Source organism: Nuphar pumila, chromosome 5 (genome assembly GCF_984573655.1).
Source record: "Nuphar pumila chromosome 5, dmNupPumi1.hap1.1, whole genome shotgun sequence".
Lineage (NCBI taxonomy): Eukaryota > Viridiplantae > Streptophyta > Magnoliopsida > Nymphaeales > Nymphaeaceae > Nuphar > Nuphar pumila.
The window spans coordinates 128,885,358-128,907,890 of NC_143253.1; the positions used below are offsets into that span (position 1 = coordinate 128,885,358).

The following is a 22,533-nucleotide window of genomic DNA, read 5'->3' on the forward strand; positions in this document are numbered from 1 at the left end:
TTTTAAACCCTATATCTATATTTTTTTTTGTATTACCTGTATCACAGGCCAGCACCCAGCCGACTGGGTCGGCTGGGCTGCCTCGGCCCTGCCAAAACCAGCACCGCACCCAGCCAATCGCTTGGCTGGGCCTGTCGGCTCTGCGAGCAGCTGGCAGTCAGCCGAGTGCCACTCGGCTGGCTGCTAGCCAGCCAACAGCCGAACCCAAAAGAAAACAGATTTTTTTTTGAAAAGTCATGCCCAGCCGATCACTCGGCTGGGCCTACAACCAGGGGCACGACCTGACAGGCCCGCCGAACCTGGCTCGGCTGGTCTGTCAGCCGACATCTCCATGCCATCCGACGTCATACATATAAATTTTTTTTTGAAAAACAATAGAAAAACCTAGAAAAATACATGTATATAATAGTAGAATCATAGATCCACTATTTCCCCATGGATTTTCATCAAAAACATTCATGGAATCCATCTCCACCCGATTTCTCATCCGGTTCACCAAGAAATACCCGTACCTTTGATGAAAAACACTAAATCAATGGTGGAACAAGCTTTGGGCTGAGGATTAATGGCTTCCAAACCTCCTCTTCTTCCTCCTTTTTTCTCCTTCTCTCTCTCTCTCTTTCTCTCTCCCTTTCTTTCTCTTTTTTTTTATAAAAGAAGAGAGAGAGGAGGTGACGCCTCCCTATCTCCAGCAATCTCTCTTAGAGGGAGAGTTCCCAAAAGTGGGACTCTCTCTAAGGGAGGTTTCCAATTTTTTTTTAACTTCCTCTTTGTTGACTTTTTGACTTTCTCATATTCTTGGAAGTCTTTACCCTCCTTTTTAGTTAAGCAAGAGGCTTATCTCACCTAAACCCTAATCCTCCTTAACCTTCATCCCGAAATTAATAAAAATTAATAAATTAGATAAGTTATTTTTTGAATTTATTAATTTTTAAATATTTAAAAGCTTCCAAAATTGGTCATATTGACTAGGAAGACTTTTTATATGAAAATAACTTCAATTTAAAGCCCTATCTGAATTTAATGTTATAATTTTGTTGGACATGGATTTGGACCTAGATCCGAATCCAAGATCCAAATCCAACTCCACAAATCCAAATGGATTTCGGATAGAACCAAAACCAAATTAATATGGGTCTGGATAAGAGTCTAGATCCATATTAATTTGGGTCAAACCCATCAGATCTGATCCGATCCAAATTCAGATCCGAGATCCAAATTGCTTTTTTTTTTGTAAAAATGTGATTTTCGGGCCAACCGTCCCAAATCGAGAAAAATAAAGTACCGTTGTGCTCAGAATTCCGAGATGCATCCAACGACATACGACACACTTATGAAATTTTGAATTTCGTTCGAAATTAACCTGAATTTCACTTGTATTTAATGGTCGAATTTAAAATCTTTACTACACTTTGATTGGCTCGCCTCGACCTTGTTGACGAGACCTGGGTCAAGCCCAGACTCAAAGACATTGGTCTAAAAATCGAGCCTCAAACGATTTTTCTACCAGACTTAGCCAAATTTCGAAAATCTTATAAATTGACTAAGGACCAAAAATACGCGATCTTACAGTAAAGATTTTAAGAGATTCATTAAAGAATTAAAAGATCTCATATGACAAAGGGAATGATATAAGCAAGTCAAAACTAATTTGCGGAAGATGACAAATTTAAAAAATCCCATAAATATCAAGAAATGGTATTTTTGCAAAGAGAGATTTTAAAAACTTATATAAAGAAGGAGAAATGAAATTTGTAACTCAACACCAATTTATGAAAAATTACATTCTCACAAATATCAAGGAGTGATATTTTGCAAACTTTAATAATGCAATGCAAGATGCATGAAATTATTTCAATCAATCATTTCTCATAGAAGAGAAGATGAGTTAGATAATTTTGAAAAAATTCTCAAACATTTGAATGAGTATATTAAAGCATCGGTTTAACCATCACAAGCAATCACCTCCTAGTTCTCAAATATCAAGTGTATCAACGACTAGACTAAGAGTATAAACAACATGCCACTAAAGGGCCAAAAACACACACGAAAGTGTGTAAAAACACCTACACTTGAAACGAGTTATCAACGACTAGAACAAGATCACAAAGCCAACAAAAGACTAAAAATCACATACAAAAGTGTGAACAAATGTCTCTTGTCTACATATAGTGACACTCAAAATCAAGTGTATCAACTACTAGAGCAAGAGTACAAAGCCAACCATGAGCTAAAAACCACACACGAAGGTGTGAATCAACATCTCTTGTCTGTTAGATCTTGAGTTTCCACCAGAGCCGATCTGCAATAGGAGCAAAAAAGAAGAAAAGGTGGAAGAGGAAGACGATTGGGCGTTATGAGCTGCAATAGGTTCACGTATTTTTTCATAATCATACGTGACCTAATAGTTGATATTTATACACAACACAGGTTACAAAACAATTTGGTAGTAAACACAATATTACAAGAATGACACTGCAAGGATGTCAAACACGCAAAACTCAGTTTGGGTTTGGATCAGACCCAAACTGGTCTAACCTATTTCACGACACTTAATAGCCTCACTCAAGTTGTGCGTGGTCTTGTACCATGGACAAGTTGTTCTTTAAGAACCAGAATCTATTTTTCGTTAATCCCTTTGTAAATAAATCTGCCACCTGGTTTTTCGTAGAGATGAAGTGAGGCTCAATCTCTTTGTCTTCAACCTTTTGTCGAATGAAATGCTGATCTATCTCAATATGTTTTGTCTTACTGTGATAAATAGGATTAAAGGATATTTTGATGGCACTCTGGTTATCACTGTTAAAATATATATATATATATACTTATATATATACATCCGTATATATATAAGTATATGTATACATATATGTATATATATACATATTCTATTGAAATACCCGATAGGGGTATTCTTGTAATTCTGCCAATGTACCTTTTCACTTTTTATTTTTATCTTTTTCCTTTTTTTATTTTCTTTCTTTAGGATGACCCCAAGGGGCCCCACTCTTGTAGTCGTTGGGGCCCCAATGGTCAGATTTCTGACCGTTGGAGCTCCCAACGACTACAAGGGAGCCCCCTTGTAGTCTCTTCTTTAGTGCCTCCCTCCTCTATAAATAGAGGAGGTGTTCTCCTTCTCATGTATGGGTTTTATACCCCTCTCTTCCTTTCTTCATTAATGTTCAACTTATGACTTTAAGTCATTTCCATATTTGAGAGTTTTTGTGTGTGCACATTCGGTGTTTGTGTTCTTGGCTCTAGTGGTCACTCTTAAAGAGTGACATTTGCTCTATTGGTGCTTCCGCCCTTTTTCATTACATGGTATCAGAGCTCGGTTGGTGATTGGCCTTTTCTTTGGAACGCGTGACTCATTTATTTTGAAGAAAGGAAGGACTTGTTGGTGCCGATGGAACGTGACTCTAAAGTGGAGCTTTCTTTTAAGCTAAATGGGTCCAACTATCTCATGTGGGCCTCCGCGATGGAAAATCATCTTAGAGGTAAGAAACTTTCTGGTTTTGTTATGGGAACTACTCCCGAACCCTCTCTTGTTCTCACCAAGATCGAAAATGAAGTTGAAAAGGCTTTAGATGGCGATGAGCGCATCAAAGCTATTAATGATCATCAATCCAAAATTGAGGATTGGGAAAGTAACCATGCCAAAATCTTGGCATGGTTTATGAACAATGTTGACCTTAAAAATTGTGCTAATATAGCCAAATTTAGAAGGGCCAATGAGGCTTGGTTTTTCCTTAAGGGTATGTATACCCAAAATGATCTTGCTCGACAATTTTTTTGTCAAGAAAAAATCCGTTCCACCAAACAAATGGACATGAGTGTACGAGACTATTTTAGCTCTTTAACTCCCCTTTGGGATGAACTTGCTCTTCTTGAGCCTAAGTGGGTGGCTCCGGAAGATGTTGAATTAAGAAGGGAACAAATTGAGAAAGAACATTTCTTTCAATTTCTTCATGGTCTTCGCCCGGAGTTTGAACAAGGGCATCTCTTCTTCATAGAAGCAAAGCCTTACCTATTGAAGATGCCCTTGCCGAGATATGTCAAGAAGAAACTCGACTTGGCTTAAGCATCAAGAGTGATGAAGTTTTGGCCGTTACTAGGCCCGGATCAAATGTTAAAGCGTATAGACCTCCCCATTTTAACAAAAATAATAATGGGCCTAGAAGGGGAATAATATGCCATTATTGTAATGAACCGGGTCACATTAGACCGGTTTGTCTAAAACTCAAAGGAAAGGTTGCCGCGGTTGGGGAAACATCTCCGAAGAAGGAAGAATGTACCAAAGAAGGAGATATCAAAGAAACTCTAAATGACATCTCCGAAGTTCTTCAACATCTTCTCAAGACTTCTCCTTCAACATCCGGGGCCGCCATTGCCTACTCTTCATCACCTCCAGGTATGTGGATACTAGACTCCGGTGCTTCTTTTCATATGACATCTCATAAAAATTCTCTTTCAAATATTTTTTCCGAACCTATATCTTCTTGTGTGTCAACGGCCGATGGTACATCACTAAGCATTGAAAGTATTGGATCACTTGATTTTAAAATTTTTTTTGTTCCTAAAGTAAGAATCGTTCCTAAAATAAATTTAAATCTTTTTTCCATATCTCAAATCACCGATCATGGATGCCAAGTCTCTTTCTCACCTAAGGATTGCACCGTGCAGGATCTCCAGTCAGGGAAGCTGATTGGGCAAGGCCATAGAAGGGGTGACCTCTACTTTATGGATTTTTTGACTCTTCCATCTAAGCCGTTGTGCAATCTTGTAAAAGACAAAAGTATTGGAATATGGCATGAGAGACTTGGCCATCCAAATTTTGTAAAAATGTCTCTTTTTCCGTTTTTGAACAATACTTGTAAAGACAATCACATGACTTGTAAAGATTGCATTTTTGGGAAATCTAAAGCTATTCCATTTCCACAAAGAAGTTACTTTACCACTCGGCCATTTGAACTTATTCATTCCGATGTGTGGGGACCTTTCCCTATTTTGTCTAAAGGTGGTTTTTCGTATTACGTGGTATTTATTGCTGATTTTACTCGATTCACATGAATTTACTTCCTAAGTCGTAAATCCGAAGTTTTTTCCTTCTTTAAAGAATTTCATGCCATGGTCAAAAACCAATTTTGGGGAAATCTATCTATTCTTAGATCCGATTCGGGAGGCGAATATATGTCCAATGATTTTCAAAACTATTTGAAAGAAAATGGGATTTTCCACCAACGTTCTTGCCCCAACACTCCGCAACAAAACGGACTTGCGGAAAGAAAGCATAGGCACATAATAGAGACCACAAGAACGTTGTTAATCTCAAGACACATTCCAAAATCCTTTTGGGCCGAAGCGGTTCTAACCTCTACATATCTTATCAATAGAACCCCTTCGTCCTCCTTGAAAAATCTTTCTCCATTTGAAAAACTTTACAGTATGTCTCCCGATTATAAAAGACTAAGAATTTTTGGATGTAAATGTTTTGTTTTAACTCACAAGAATGATAAACTTTCCCCTAGGGCTATTGAATGTATTTTTTTAGGATATGGCGAAAAACAAAAAGGATATCGATGTTTTGACATACTTAAAAACAAGCTTTATATCTCTAAAGATGTCACATTCCTTGAAGAGGAAAGTGGTTTTTCGCACCAACCGAATGAAAATATTGATTATTCATTCTTATTTGACTTATTGCCTAAAGAAAACATCATAGATGATCATATTGATCTTAATGAATCCCTTAGTGAAGATCTTGTTGAACATCCAAGCGATGATCAAAACTTAGAAGAAAATGTTTCAAGACAAATTCAAGTCTACTCTAGAAGGAATGAAAGGAATCCTCCTTGTGCCCTTGAAAATTTTTCCCAAAATGAGTCCATCGAAGAGACTTCTCAAAGAAGATCAAATCGGATTCCTAAAATGCCAAATAGATTTGTTTCTTATGATTCTTTTTCGCCTAACTTTCGGGCATGCCTACTTGCTCTTCACTCTTTTCATGAACCATCTCATTACAATGATGCTAAGCAATATGCTCATTGGAATGAAGCTATGCAACTTGAACTTAATGCTCTTAAAAAGGCTCAAACTTGGGAAATCATTGATCCCCCCAATGGCAAGAAACCCATTGGATGTAGGTGGGTGTTTAAAGTAAAAACTAAGAGTGATGGTTCATTGGAAAGATATAAGGCTAGGTTGGTAGCCAAGGGATATGCCCAAGAGTATGAGGTAGATTATGATGAAACCTTTGCCCCCGTTGCTCGAATGACGAGTGTTCGATTCCTTATTGCTATAGCCGCAGTTAAAAAATGGCCAATTTTTCAACTTGATGTCAAAATGCCTTTTTGAATGGTAATTTAAATGAAGAAGTGTATATGGAACCTCCTCCAGGTATGGATTTAAATGAAAAAATTTTGAAATTAAAAAAGGCTTTATATGGTCTTAAGCAAGCACCTAAAGCTTGGTATGATAGGTTTAGTAACGTATTAATAAATTTAGGATTTTCTTCTTGTTATACTGACACTGCTCTTTTTGTTAAAAGGACATGTGACCCCATTATTATGCTTCTGCTGTATGTTGATGATATGATCATTACTGGGAATGACAGAAAGGGAGTAAATGATGTAAAGTCCATGTTAAAAGAAACTTTTGATATGTCTGACCTTGGTTATTTGAGATATTTTTTAGGGATTGAAGTGGCTTATTCCCCGCGAGGATACATCCTATCTCAGATGAAATTAGCTGCAGAAATTTGTGCCAAATCAGGAATATCTGATGAAAAGAAAGTCGAGACTCCCGAAGTCATTAATGCAAAACTGAGACTTGAAGATGGTGTTCTTTTTGAGGATCCAACTCCCTACCGTCAATTAATCAGATCTTTCACCTATCTATCCATCACACGTCCAGACATAGCTCATGCGGTTCATGCAGTAAGCCAGTTTCAGCATGCACCTACTTCGGTTCATATGGCAGCCATATTAAGAATTGTCAGATATATCAAAAATACTATATCAAAGGGACTCTTCTTATCCTCTTCCTCCTCTCTTGACTTAACTGCTTTTACTGATGCTGACTGGGGAGGAAATCCCAATGATCGTATCTCAATAACGGGTCTTTGTATTTTTTTAGGTGAATCTCTAATTTCGTGGAGATGCAAGAAGCAGCAGAAGGTTTCACTGTCATCCACTGAAGCTGAATATCGGGCCATGACAATGACAACTATGGAAATCGTATGGCTCAGAAGTCTCCTTGCTGACATGGGCGTCCCCATTTCCACTCCCACCAAGCTCTGCTGTGACAACAAAAGTGCGATTTACATTGCTAGTAATCACACCTTTCATGAGCGGACCAAGCATATTGAAATGAACTGCCACTATGTTCGAGATGAATACCTCAGAGGGACTATCTCATTACCATATGTTACTTCAGAGCATCAACTAGCTGACTTCTTCACCAAGGCGCTCCCAACTCCACGATTCATGTTTCTTCTTAGCAAACTTTCGGTCTTCTCCCCGTAAAGTTTGAGGGGGCGTGTTAAAATATATATATATATATACATCCGTATATATATAAGTATATGTATACATATATGTATATATATACATATTCTATTGAAATACCCGATAGGGGTATTCTTGTAATTCTGCCAATGTACCTTTTTACTTTTTATTTTTATCTTTTTCCTTTTTCCTTTTTCACTTTTTCCTTTTTTGTTTTTTTATTTTCTTTCTTTAGGATGACCACAAGGGGCCCCACTCTTGTAGTCGTTGGGGCCCCAACGGTCAGATTTCTGACCGTTGGAGCTCCCAACGACTACAAGGGAGCCCCCTTGTAGTCTCTTCTTTAGTGCCTCCCTCCTCTATAAATAGAGGAGGTGTTCTCCTTCTCATGTATGGGTTTTATACCCCTCTCTTCCTTTCTTCATTAATGTTCAACTTATGACTTTAAGTCATTTCCATATTTGGGAGTTTTTGTGTGTGCACATTCGGTGTTTGTGTTCTTGGCTCTAGTGGTCACTCTTAAAGAGTGACATTTGCTCTATTGGTGCTTCCGCCCTTTTTCATTACAATCACATAATAGGATAGACTTCGTGATCCGTTCTTCCAATTCATTCAACAAATGCCTTGTCCAAGTAGCTTTAGCAGTTGCAGCAACCATTAATCGGTATTCAACTCAGTACTTGATCTAGTTATTGCTTTTTGTTTTCTACTGCTCCAGGATACTAAGTTTTCCCCAAGAAAGATGCAATATCCGGAAACTGACCTCCTTTCATCAGGATCTCCCGCCCAGTCAGCATCACTGTAGACCATGACGTCATGCATGTCTTCTCTTTTCCAACTTTTCTTATATTCCAGCCCATCTCCAACCGTACCTTTTAAATACCTCAACACTCTCTTGACTGCATCCATATGTCCCGCTCGCGGCTCATGCATAAACTACGACACTTGATTGACTGAGTAAACAATATCAGCGCGAGTAAAAGTACGATATTGGAGCATACCGACTACACTTCGATATCTTGTAGGATCTGGGTACAAATCTCCATCCTAGGAGCTGAGCTTTTGATGCAAGGAGCTGAGCTTTTGATGCAAGACACTTGGTGTAGGCAAAAACTTACAATCTTGCATGCCAAACTTCTTCAACAAATCCAATGTGTATTTATGTTGTGTCAATGTCAAACAATCATGCTTCCTGTCTACCTCAACTCCAAGGAAATATCGTAAATCTCCTAAGTCTTTCATCTTAAATCTTTGACTTAAGAGTCTTTTTATTTCCTCAATGTGGCTCATTAAGTTTCCTGCAACGATATCATCAACATATATCAACAACAGGGTGGTGATACCTTTGTCCTTGAAGATGAACAATGAGTGGTCTAAGAAGGATCGAGAGAACCCATGTTTCTGTATTTCTAGGGAGAAACTTTCAAACCACGAGCGTGAGGCTTGCTTCAAGCCATAAATGACTCTGTTTAACCTGCATACATGTGTGCTTCGGTCTCCCTCAACATATTCACGCGGCTGCTCTATGTAAACTTCTTCCTTCAAGTCTCCATAAAGGAATGCGTTTTTGACATCCAACTGACTCAATGTCCATTTATGCTGGACCACTAAAGACAATATAATTCTTATCGTTCCCATTTTGACTACAAGATTGAAAGTTTCATCATAATCTTGGCCATATTCCTGTGTAAACCCCTTCGCAACAAGCCTGGCTTTATATCGTTCTATGGTGCTATCGAGTTTGTACTTAATTTTGTAAACCCACTTGGAATCAACAACATTTTTGTTAGGAGGTCTGGGAACAATTTCCCATGTCTGACATTCATGAAGCGCTTCCACTTCTTCATTCATGGCCTCAATCCATTTGTTTGATTTCACGGCTTGATGAAATCCCACAGGTTCATCATGCTTCTCAACCTGAGATAAAAAGAGTTGAAGATCCATAGAAAAATTATTGTAGCTGACCCACCTGTCAATAGGATGTCTGATTCTATTTGAACTCCTCACGTTTCCAACATGCACATAGGGATTTGGTTCTATGTGAGGAACAAGAGTACTTTTTTCTCTTCGCATGTAGACATTACCTTTAAATTTATCAATAGGGTGAGATTGTGAGTCTACACATTCTTCAGCATATGAAGCCTCATCTGCCTGATCACCTAATTGAGGTAAGCACACTTGGCCTAAGTCGATGTCATCCTGGTCGACCGACTGTGTCTCCTGAGTACACTGAGGTGAGCAGTCACCATAAACACTTGCAAATAATTCTGCATTCAGCCATGGATGATAAACTTCTCTGGGAGTTATTTGGTAGGCATTAAACAATATATCTCTAAAATCATTCTCATCGAACACAACATTCCTGGAAATTTTAACACGCCTAGTCGTAGGGTCATAGCACCGATACCCTTTGTAATCATCTGCGTATCCCACGAACCTACACTTGGAAGCCTTTGGTTGAAATTTATTTCTAAGAGAATCATCAATATGAACATAGCAAGTGCATCCAAAAACACACAGAGCATTATAATCAGGCTATAATGCAGGCTGAATGCGGAAAAGAGAAAGATATGGTGAACTATTCTGTAAAACTGTCATGGGCAAACAATTTATAATATAGACTGCTAAATGGAATGCTTCTGTCCACAGACTAATAGGGAGATTACTGTCATGCATCATGCTCATGGCTGTTTCAACAATATGCCTATGCTTTCTCTCAGCAATCCCATTCTGTTGTGGTGTATGTGGGCAAGACACTCTACGCTTTATTCCATTACTTTGGGGAAAATCAATAAAATCCTTCGATGTATACTCATTACCTCCATCACAATGAAGATGCAAAATATTGGTAGAGAAGTGGTTTTGAACAAAGGCATGAAAGTTGCGAAATATGTGAAAAGTTTCAGACTTATGCTTCATAAAGAATATCCAAGTATAACGAGAGTAACTATCAATAAAGATGAGATGATATCTACTGCCAGAAGGGGAACAAACGGGTGCAGGACCTCAAACATCAGAATAAACAATTTCAAAGGGTCTTGAAGCTCTTTTATTTATAGAATGAAAAGGAAGTACATGTCTCCTACGTATTTGACAACTAGAGCACTTTTTATTATTTTCATCAAGAGTTAAACTTGATTTAGGAATTAATTTTCTTGAAACAAGTTTCTCAAGAAAGGAATGACTACAGTGACCAAGACGGTCATGCCAAAGACTTGGCTTATTACATTTGGAAAGACTAAAAACAGACTCAGGACCTGACACAAATAACTCAAACTGAAAAGACTTAGACTTCAATGGTGGCTTCAAGACAGAACTAGTATGCGCAAATGGATCTTCCTTGAAGATTACATATTTTCTTGTCGCTCCCCTTCAGCGAATGTCTCTCTCGTTCGAAGACCCTTGACACACACAAAAGAGGGAGTAAATTCAGCATAAGCACGTGTATCATCAACAAGTTTAGACACAGAAATAATATTCTTTTTGATGTTAGGAGCATGAACAACATTTGACAAATTGAGAGATGATTTTGACAAGGGAATGATTGCATCTCCAATGTGAGAAATATGATAGTGAGATCCATCTCTAGTGACAATACTATTTTTACCAAAGTAAGAAATCGAGCTTGAGAGCTTACCAACATCCCTCGTAACATGGGTCGCTGCTCCTGAATCAGCATACCACAATCCTTGATCATTCTGCTTCAAGTGCAGCCGAGATAATGCTGCCAGCAAAAGTTGTTTTACCTCCCCATCGGTTTTGGTAACATTATCTTCCTTCTTGCTATCAGTGTTTTGCAACTTTCCTTTATTTTGAGGATTAAGCCAGCAATTTGCTTTAATATGTCCCTTTTTATTACACAGGTAACATGTTGGAACAACTCTTTGATTTTGGTTCCTTGTATTGGAATTGAACGACATATTGGGTGTGGGAAGCGAACCTTGACCGACAAATCTGCCACAACCTCTTCCTCCTCTGAAGCTATTTCCTCAACGACCACGACCAAAAGAGAATCCTGTAGCTAAAACATCTTGGGAATCAGATTGATTGCCAGAATCTGCAGCAATACCTTTCAACGACATTTCATACTGTAAAAGTTTTGCCCGGAGGTCCTCAAATGTGAGAAGAATGGACAAGCACAACAATGATGTCACCAAGACGTGATAATCTGTGCCCAAACCATTCAACGTCAGTTGTACTTTATCCTTGTCTGGCACTTCACATCCAATGATGGCAAGTTGATCTGTAATGGTCTTTATCTTGTTCAAATATTCCATGATGGATAGGCTGCCATTTTTGAGAAGCTAGAATTCACGCTTGAGAAACAGAACTCTGGCTTCAGATATCTGAGAATATGTCTGCGTCGACCTATTCCACAATTCCATCGCAGTGCAGTCATCGGGAATAACAACTAGCACTTCCTGAGACAAGGTAGATGTGATGTATGTGATTAATGCCTGATCTTTCTTCATCCAAGTGACATAATCTAGGTTTCGAACAAGTGTAGTAGATGCATTTCCTTGTGCGTCTGTTTCCTCCTTTGCGATGAATTCTGGTGGGGCTGAAATTGATCCATTCAGATGACCAAAGAGACCTTGGCTCCTGATAAAAGGAACTATTTGTCTCTTCCAAGTCAGGAAATTTGAATTTAATTTTTCAGAGACAAGCTGGCTAAAGAAGTTTGAGGACAGACCAGACTGAGTTGAAGAAGAATCCATGATTACGGGATACGTAAATATGAAGGGAAAATACTCAAAGAAAAAAGCAAGTGAACCTATTACAACCAAATTCGAATCTGCAACTGCAATGAATCTGCTGGTCTTTTTTTTTGAAACAGGGATCAGATCACATGAATATTGCGATGAACTTCAATGTTCATGAATTGGATCATTTGAACACGCCGTGTTCGATTAGCATTAATAGACCTTTAAGAAAAGATCGTTACACGAGGATCACGATAAAATCGTGTTTTCAGACGTATCAAGAATCAATTTTTCAGATGAGAGAATACGAAAACAAAATCAAAGAAATCGTGATTCTAAGATGAAGGATCACATTGAATGGTTTCCAAACTCACGATTCAAGAAAACACGAGTTTCAAAATCTGTATACGATAGGTTGTCTTAGAGACACATGAACAACTTCCAAAAGAGAAGGGAAAGTCACGATTTGGGTGAAGATGGGAAGAAAGGATGCTGCTTGTTGCAGCCGATTTGAAGGAAGAATAGATTTTTAATAAAAAGGGGGCGTGTTTCAGATGAGAACAGGACCAATAGATTTTTAATAAAGGGGGCGTGTTTCAGATGAGAACACGACAACACTTTCAAGAAGAGATGGGGATGAGAAGAAGAGGTTGTATTTAAGGAAAATAATACGATAACACAAATTTCACCAGAAAAGGAAAACAAAGAAATGATGAAGGGTATTTTCTGATTAAAAGCAGACATTAATCTCTGTGTTCATACCTTTTGAAAACAATACCAAGCGCTAGATCCAACCTTGCTCTGATACCATGTTAGATCTTAAGTTTCCACCAGAGCCGATCTGCAATAGGAGCAAAAAAGAAGAAAAGAAGGTGGAAGAAGCGGAAGACGATAGGGCGTTATGAGCTGCAATAGGTTCACGTATTTTTCATAATCATACGTGACCTAATAGTTGATATTTATACACAACACAAGTTACAAAACAATTTTGGTAGTAAACACAATATTACAAGAATGACACTGCAAGGACGTCAAACACGCAAAACTCAGTTTGGGTCTGGATCAGACCCAAACTAGTCTAACCTATTTCACGACACTTAATATTGTCTACATATAATGACACTTAAAACAAGTGTATCAGCTACTAGAGCAAGAGTACAAAGCCAACAATGGGCTAAAAACCACACACGAAGGTGTGAAACAACATCTCTTGTCTACATATAGTGACACTTAGATAAGAGGCATAAAAAGAAAAAGACAACCGAGGTAAGAAAACTTGTAATGGAAACACTAATGCAATGAAGAAATATCAATTTTTGACCATATTTCAAAACTCCATGGTTTCAAAAAATTAGATATCCATCACATATACACATAATTAAAAGCATCCATAATAAAAACAATGGCCAAAAAATAAACGAGTGATCCAATACACTCAATCAAAGATTACATAACTGTCAGTTAGAGTCAAACCACACGTTGACAATCTAAAATGATATAAAACGAGGTGCACACAACTCACCCCAACAAATATCTCCAATACAACAATAATAAGGCCAAGAAGATTGATTCATCATATAAAAATCTGTGATGAACAAAAACAATGCCACAAGAAGACAATAAATACTCACGAAAATCATTTTCCAAATAGGTGGGTTCATAAAGGGAACCAATTTGAAAATTCAAATCAAAGATTAAATAATGGTAGATGATCCATCTTAGAGAAGGTGTAATCATATGCATAACAATATGTCTCATGACAACCTTTTGAATAAACACAAATCATGCTTAACATAATCAATTTTGATCAAGGAATAGATGCACTAGAGCATGTTACAAAAGATCTAATAATTTTAAAGAAAAGACAAGAACATATTGTCTTAAAAGGGAAAAGTCTACTATGAGACAAACATGTAATATATTAAGGAAATAATACATATAAAGTTTTTAGAAGAACCTTTTACAAACTCAAAAGTAGACATAATTACTATCAATCATGAATACTTGAGGCAATAAGATGATCTAATAACTCATAAACACATGGGTTACGTAGAAGCTATGAAATTATACCAAACATAATTCATAATGCAATCTAATTTTGTGTAACTATGACACATTTTTTAGAGAAAAATGAGTTAACAAAAATGCATTCAAAGCATTTACTTTCTATATAAAAGTCAAATCACAAATATCAAAGATCATTCTCAAGCATAATCAATCGAGAATGTTTTTCAAAAAATTAGTTTTGCATAATGAGAAAAAAACATCTTAAAGTTAACCATTGTAATGAGATATGTGGAAATACAAATTACAAGGGATAACACAAGCGGATTTCATAAAGAACTGAATATCACAAGCACATAAAGTGCAAAATACACAAAAACCCACTAAGAGTTAAATGCTAAAAAGCAAAAGAAGAATATTATTGAAGGAAAAATGAGAGAATCGTTGAAATCATATGAGTATGCAAAGATATCCATGATATTAAAGAAAACATGATGACACAAGGTGTACTTCATACAAATTTCTAAAATTTTAAGAAAATCATAAAATTGATAATGATTACCAATAATTATTATGATAAAACCAAATGCATATAACAAGAAAAGCATAATCTTTAATATTAAAGCAAAACCATATATTCTTGTAAAATATAATTTCTATAACAATATGCATAATTAAAAACAAATATTTCATGGAGATATGCTTACGCACAAGATTTAATAATTTCTTTAAAGAACTATTCATTTTTAACATATTTAGCAAGAGGCTATTATATTTAAATACATTTTCAAATGCATACCATAAATATTTAAAATAGAGAATTCAAAGAAAATAGCAAAAGTATCCGCATATACATATATATATATATATAATCAAGAAAACAAGTGTTTTCTCATGAACAATGCATGAGATAAATAATACAAGACACCCTTTTTTTTTTTAATATGCGATACATACCGGGTAAATTCTTTATTTGAATCTCAACTTTGAGTGGCATGCTTTTCGAGGTGACCACCATGATGAAGCAACACACGAGCTATTCTTCTAGAGACCAAGCTTTGATACCATGTAAGAAAATAGGCAGAAGTGTAACCCAAGAATGCACAAGCATTCACTAAGACCAATAATGGACAAGCACTATGGCATTCAAACAAGAAGTCCACAAAGGGACAATATGAAAGCCTAAAAAGGCTATACAAACATAAAAAATAATGAAATATTTATTGAATGAAGCCTTGAAAAGCATAACAAATACAAGGGGGAATCACCCCTATTTATACAACAATAGAGCAAAAGGAGAGCCATTGGGGGCTCCCCATAGAGATGTTGGGAGCCCCCAACGGTCACATTTGTGACCGTTGAGGTTGCCAATGACTATGTGGGACCCCTAATGTGTGTTCAAAAAGGGGATATAAAAGGAAAAAAAATCAAAAATAAAAATAAAATAAAACTAACCTAATTAATAAATAGTTGTTTCTATAAACAACTATTTAAAAAGACAAAAATACCCCTATCGGGTTTTACAAAAGAATTACATATATATATATATACATACATATGTACATATATTTTTAATAGGGCTGAGAGAGAGAGAGAGAGAGAGAGAGAGAGAGAGAGAGAGAGAGAGAGAGAGAGAGAGAGAGGTTCTTTAAAAAAGCCAACACGGGTCGGGTTTTTTTTGGACCTGATCTGTGGTGTACCCGCATTGCGTCCGTTGGCGGTACCCATGTCGACACGGGTACAACACCTCCAAATGGAATGTCCATGTTACATAGACTAGTGCATGCCAAGCACCAATGATTGACCTTGGTTGGTGGTCTTTGCTATGGTTCGCCAACAACTTGCATCGATTGGGGGTTTTAAGACCTTGCTACGTGGTGAACTGAGGCTATGCCGACATGCCCACATAGGGAGAACTATGTCTTTCGTGGGTCTTGCTTTGTCTCGTCACCTTGTCGCTCAGTTCGGTTCCCCGAAAGGAACTCATGTCCCTTTATGCTTCGCTATGTCGATTTGAATGTGATATTTCAGAATGGCCCCTTGGATGCTTCGTTCACGTCATGAGTAGGCAACACATGCTTGGTCGCTCAGGCGACACAACAGTTGGTTGGTTGCTTCTAATCCAACATATTGGCTTAATCTCTTCTTTGACCCTTATCGCTTGGCAAGTTGAAAGACTTTTGATGTCCTTATGTGCATGGGATGTGCACAACTTCACTTCTACACTCTTCAGGCTTATGTGGCTCATCGATCAAGCTTCCACAAACTCCTTATAAGGGTGGGTCGCATGTGAGTCATGGTGTTGAGAGCTATGCCAAACGCCTTCTCGCAAGGAATAGAGGTGGATAGTTTTCTGCCCATGACAAAACATTTCCTAACTATGTTCTGGAAAAAATTTCTAACTACTCGGTTGTTCTTTTTACTTGCTTGCTTGCACATATGCATGCTGTGCCAAACGCCTTCTCTATAAGGAATAGAGGTGGATAGTTTTCTGCCCATGACAAAACATTTCCTAATTATGTTCTGGAAAAAATTTCTAACAACTCGGTTGTTCTTTTTACTTGCTTGCTTGCACGCATGCATGCTTATTTACTTGTTTGCTTGCTCACTCATTGATTGGTCATTGCTTGTGTTGAGTTCCACCTCAGACCTGATTCTGCATCAATAGGGATTTGGGCGATCCTGAAACCATGGAATTGGTAAATGAAGGTTGTCTTTTGCCATCCCTTGGGGAAAGGTTCATTTTGGCTAATTTGACATATGATTGGATTACTTAAATTAGAAAACTATGAAAACAAGTTACTATTTTACAATATCAAGGGAAGAATGCATGGATTATTGGATTACTGTTTCATGCTTTGAATGCGACTAATATACATTTGTGACTTTGCAATAGTTAATTAATGAGATCTATGACTTACACAAAGTAACATGCAAATTTGTCAAAGCCTGAGCCTTTTGGTCGGTCCATTACTGTGGTTATCTTTTTGAGACTTTTATTTGATAATTGAAATGGAGAGCTTACTTTCTTTCTTTCTTTTTTATTGCATGAAATCATTTGAATTATTTCTTTTGGATAGCCAAAGAAATGTTATTTTCATGGTTATAGAGAGTTCCTTGAAAATCCAAATCCCTTGTCAATTTGCTTGAATGTTGTATTTTTATAATGCCTTTGTTGACATTGTGGCTGTTTAAAGTTAAAGTGACGAGGTGCTTTGCATGCCTTATGAGGTGGTGACTGTGTTTGACAGGAATTGCTGAAAGCCTTGATAGGGTTTATAGATGTTGCTGGGCTGTATTTTGCATTGACTCAGTTAACTCATAGGAACATTTCCCAGAATCATAAGTTTCAAGCTGTAGGGCTTGGTGAGTAATTATGTTTTGAGTCATGTGCTTTTTTTCCTCTGTTTTCACCATCTACCTTTAGTTTTAAAATATGCTTGTATGGTTTTAAACATTTCTGTGGAATTGATTTTACCCTTTTTTTCCGGGTTACTTTTGTAATGATATAAGAACAAAAGCAAATAAGTGCCTCTTATGAGCTTACAAGAACACAACCAACCCACAATGAACACCAATTGATCAATCCACACCACCCACACAAGGGTCGAGAATAAAAACAAGTGCATTTGTATTACACAAATGCTTAAGAAAGCATTGAAAATATACAAGGGCTTAAGGCCCTATTTATAACAAGTGAGAGAGATAGGGAGCAGCCCAACTAGCTGTTGGGCTTGTGACCGTTGGGAGCAGCTCCAACAGCTAGTTGTAGCTGTCCCAATAGATTACACCAAAAAGACAAAATACAAAAGATAAAAAAATAAAAATTATACAGTCAGCTCCTAATGGATTGACTTCTATTACAAGGTAAAATGACTGAAGTATCCCTTATGGGTATTTCTGTTTATATATATATATATATATATATATTAGAAGCACATCTTAATAACTGTCATGTGCTATCAATCCAATCAGGTTTTTTATTTTTCACTGCCTTCTTTATCTAGACTTATCTGACCTTTCTTTTCTTTTTTTATACTTTCGCTCATTGCTAAAAAATTTCTTGCACATGCTTCTTGGCTAATTCTTACCAATATCTGCAAATAAAGTTTGTTGAAGGGCTCACTTCTAAACTCTACTGCTCAAGGACTATATTCATGAACATCTTCACTTTTAACTAATTAATGAAATCATTACATTGTAACTAGCAGATATGCAGGAGTGCAAGGGACAGATTTGGTTAAATATTTATCTATGTCACATGGGCAGATCATTTGGGCTGATACACCCGTGTCGACTCGGCAGGGTACGGGTGCAGTACTGCCCGCATACCAGGTACGGTATGGGCTGGGTTGGGTCCCAACCTGGTCCATCCTGACCCAAAACTCTTTTTTTTTAAATTCTTTTTTTAAGTAAAACGGCGGTACCTGGCCCGCAAAGAAGAAGAAGAAAGAGGAGGAAGAGAGAAAGAAGAGGAGGAGGAAGAACATGGGGAAGAAAGGGCGGTGGGGAGAGAGGTGGGGGGTGGGGGGGGGTACCTGCCTCCTCTTCTTCTTCTTCTTTCATAAAGAGAGAGAGAGAGAGTCACTAAAATATGCTTATTGAAAATGTGTTTACTGGAGTGTGAACTAGGTATTTGCAATGATTTTTTCGCGAATCCGACCCTGCAAATGCGTTCAACATGGTCTGTTTCCTAGAAATTGACTATTGATCATGTATTTTCAACAAAAAAATACAATTTTTGGATGCTCAGATATTTACATGAATTCTGAACCATCGATTTTCAAGACTTAAAAGATCCAACTTATGCATTGTAATCGGCTGATCCGAGAGCCAGTCTCATACACACATATTTCACTTCCATACTGCTAAACGTATACCCTCCAAACTGGCAATCTAAGGAGAACCGAGATTGCAGTTTTTCCCCCCTTTTTTCCCCTTGATTAAAGATTTGGATCAAAGAAGAAGCTTAGGTGCTTCTTAGCCCAGCTTGGGACCACTTTTCTTTACTATCAGATGCCTACTCACTAGGCATGATAGCAAGGTGAGATATATGCCACTCTTTGATTAGCAACTAGCCGTAAATTCTGTACATAAGGGCGAGGGAAGGTTCATTATAGTGTCCTGCTTTGTAAGTGTGAAGCAAGTCAGGTTATTCACTCTTTTTTAGTAAGCGAAGGGCTAAATCTTGTCAGTTTAGTGGGTAATACAGTAGGCACTCGGGATAGTTAAGTCAAGCTAGTTTGGTCATTGATCTGTGGATCAGAGAATACATCTACAATTCTGGTTGTCGTTCCAGAGTATGGGATTAGCGGAAGTTGGCTTAGAGAATAAAGAAAGATATCTGTTTTGGGAAAACGTAGTACTCTAGCGGCTTTGGTAAAATCCCTCTTTTTATCGGACTGAAGGTAGGCGCTCTAAAGGTATGTGAAGAATCACCCTATATAAATAAATAAATAAGTATTGTTAAGTTGTATATATATTGTTATAGGTAAGTACCTATTAGGGGTAATTTGGTCATTTCAGTCTTTGTAATAGGCTGTGTCCATTAGGGGTGTAATGAAATGGTGGTCTTCAACAAATGCACAAATAACTCACAAACAAGTGTCTATTGGAGACACTACAAGCATGACCCTTGAAAGGGTATAAAAGGAAGAACACTTGAAAAATAAATAATACTTTATTCATGAACAAAATGCTTAAGAAGCATAGTAGTTTACATTGAAGGGGTTCACCCCTATATATACAAAAAAGTGGAAGAGAGAGGTCTCCAAAAGAGACGTTGGAAGTCCAACGTCTCTTAATATAGCTGTTGGACTACAATCCAACAACATTTATTATTATAGCTGTTGGACTATAGTCCAACAACATTTATTATAGCTGTTGGACTACAGTCCAACAACTATTTGCACAGTCAAGTTCCAACAGGAACTTGACTGGATCAAATATCTAGTTTCTATTAAACTAGATGCTAAAAAAGAAAATAAATAAAAATAGAAAAAGAAAATAATAAAAGAAAATATAATAATATTAAATTATATATATATATATATATATATATTACAGTTTACATTTTAACACTCCCCCTCAAACTTACGGTACAATGAGCGAAAGTTTGTCTAAGAGGAAGTGAAATCTGAGAGCAGCGAGAGGCTTGGTGAAGAAGTCTGCTAATTGATATTCTGATGTAACATATGGCAGATCAATGGTTCCATGTAAGTATTCCTCTCTGACATAGTGACAGTCCATCTCAATGTGTTTAGTGTGCTCATGGAATGTCCGGTTGCTTGCAATGTAGATCGTACTTTTGTTGTCACAACACATCTTTGAAGCTTGCGTTGCTTTAGCTCCCATATCCGCTAGCAATCCTCTGAGCCAAACAACCTCCATAGTGGTGGTTGCCATGACTCTGTATTCAGCTTCGGTGGAGGAAAGATAGACTTTCTGCTGCTTCTTGCACCTCCACGAAATTAAGGTTTCACCTAGGAACACACAAAAACCAGTAGTTGAGTGTCTATTATTGGGATCACCTCCCCAGTCAGCATCAGTATATGCAATTAAATTTAATGAAGATGAAGCAGACAAGAAGAGTCCTCGTGAAAGAGAGGATTTTAAGTATCTAATAATACGCAAAATCGCTCCCATGTGCACGGAGGTGGGAGCATGCTGAAACTGACTGACTGTATGAACCGCATGAGTTATATCTGGCCTAGTAATTGAAAGATAAGAAAGAGCTCCAACAAGCTGTCTATAAGGAGTAGGATCATCAAGAAGTTCTCCATCATCAATTTTCATTTTAACATTGACAACTTCTAGTGTGTCTACTTTTTTATCATCTGTAATTCCAGACCTGGAAACGATATCAAGAGCAATTTTAGATTGAGATCTCAAATACCCCCGAGGGGAATAAGCAACTTCAATGCCTAAAAAATATCTTAATAAACCTAAGTCGGTCATTTCAAAGTGAGTTTTAAGAAGAGATTTGATATTTGCAACTCCCTGTTTGTCGCCTCCGGTGATGATCATATCGTCCACATAGAGAAGAAGAATAATGATGCCTGCATCAGATTTCTTAACGAACAAAGCAATGTCAGTTAAACAAGGTTGAAAACAAATATCAAGCATAACATGACTAAATCGGTCATACCAGGCTTTTGGAGCCTGTTTAAGACCAGAAAGAGCTTTTTCTAGACGAAGAGCTTTACCCTTAGGGATACTAATATCAGGTGGGGCTTCCTTGTGTACTTCTTCAACGAGATTCCCATTCAGGAAAGCATTTTTGACATCTAATTGAAAGATAGGCCATGTTCTAATGGAGGCCAAGGCTATTAAAGTTCTAACAGTGGTCATACGGGTCACATGAGCAAATGTTTTTTCATAATCGATGCCATACTCTTGGGCATATCCTTTTGCTACTAAACGGGCCTTATATCTTTCCAGGGTCCCATCACTTTTGGTTTTGACTTTGTATACCCACCTACAACCTATAGGTTTCTTACTCGGAGGGATATCTTGTATCGTCCAAGTATTGGCCTTTTCTAGTGCATCCAATTCTATTTTCATGGCTTCTATCCATTCTATATGATTTTTGGCTTGAGAATAGGATGATGGTTCAACATATGATTTATTAATGTAATGGCGGCCCTATACGTGGGTGAAAAAGATTCATAAGAAACAAATTTTTCTGGAGGTTTAGAGATTCTAGACGTTCTTCTAGGTGAGACTTCAGAGTATTTTTGTAATGCACATGAAAAATTTTGCTCTCTACGTCTTGAATATTGTAGACTAACATCCCTCTGGATTTGCTCTTCATTATCATCATTTTCAACAACAATAGGACTTTGATCATTGTCAAGGTCACATCCAACATCATATTCATTGGATTTTGAAGTTGGATCAATTAAAAACGAGTATTCAGTGACATCCTTGGATTTTTCAAATTCAAAGAAGCTTTCTTTTTCCAAAAAAGATACATTTCTTGACACATATAATTTGTCATTTTGAAAATCGAAACACCTGTAGCCTTTTTGATTATCAGCATATCCTAAAACGCCACATGGGATTGCACGAGGAGAGAGTTTTTCATTTCTGTTGGTGAAAACAAAACATTTGCATCCAAAGACTCTTAATCTAGAATAATCTGGAGTTAAATTAACAAGCTTTTCTATTGGAGTTGTATTCTTTAATGAGGAAGATGACATCCTATTAATGAGGTAGGTGGCAGTTAGGACCGCTTCAGCCCAAAAACTTTTTGGAACTTGATTTGCAATTAGCAATGTCCTAGTAGTTTCCATAATGTGCCGATGTTTGCGTTTGGCTAG

The 22,533-nt window shown here is 37.3% G+C and overlaps 1 protein-coding gene across 1 annotated transcript in view; it reads left to right on the forward strand.

Moving 5' to 3' along the window:
* The window catches only part of LOC149838668 (seven transmembrane domain protein), an 86,898-nt gene that overhangs the window by 31,982 nt on the left and 32,383 nt on the right, over positions 1 to 22,533 (forward strand). The window contains exon 4 of the mRNA XM_090006733.1: positions 17,464 to 17,578. Within this exon, the coding sequence (XP_089862859.1) occupies positions 17,464 to 17,578 (115 nt within the window). The remainder of the gene's footprint in view (positions 1 to 17,463; positions 17,579 to 22,533) is intronic.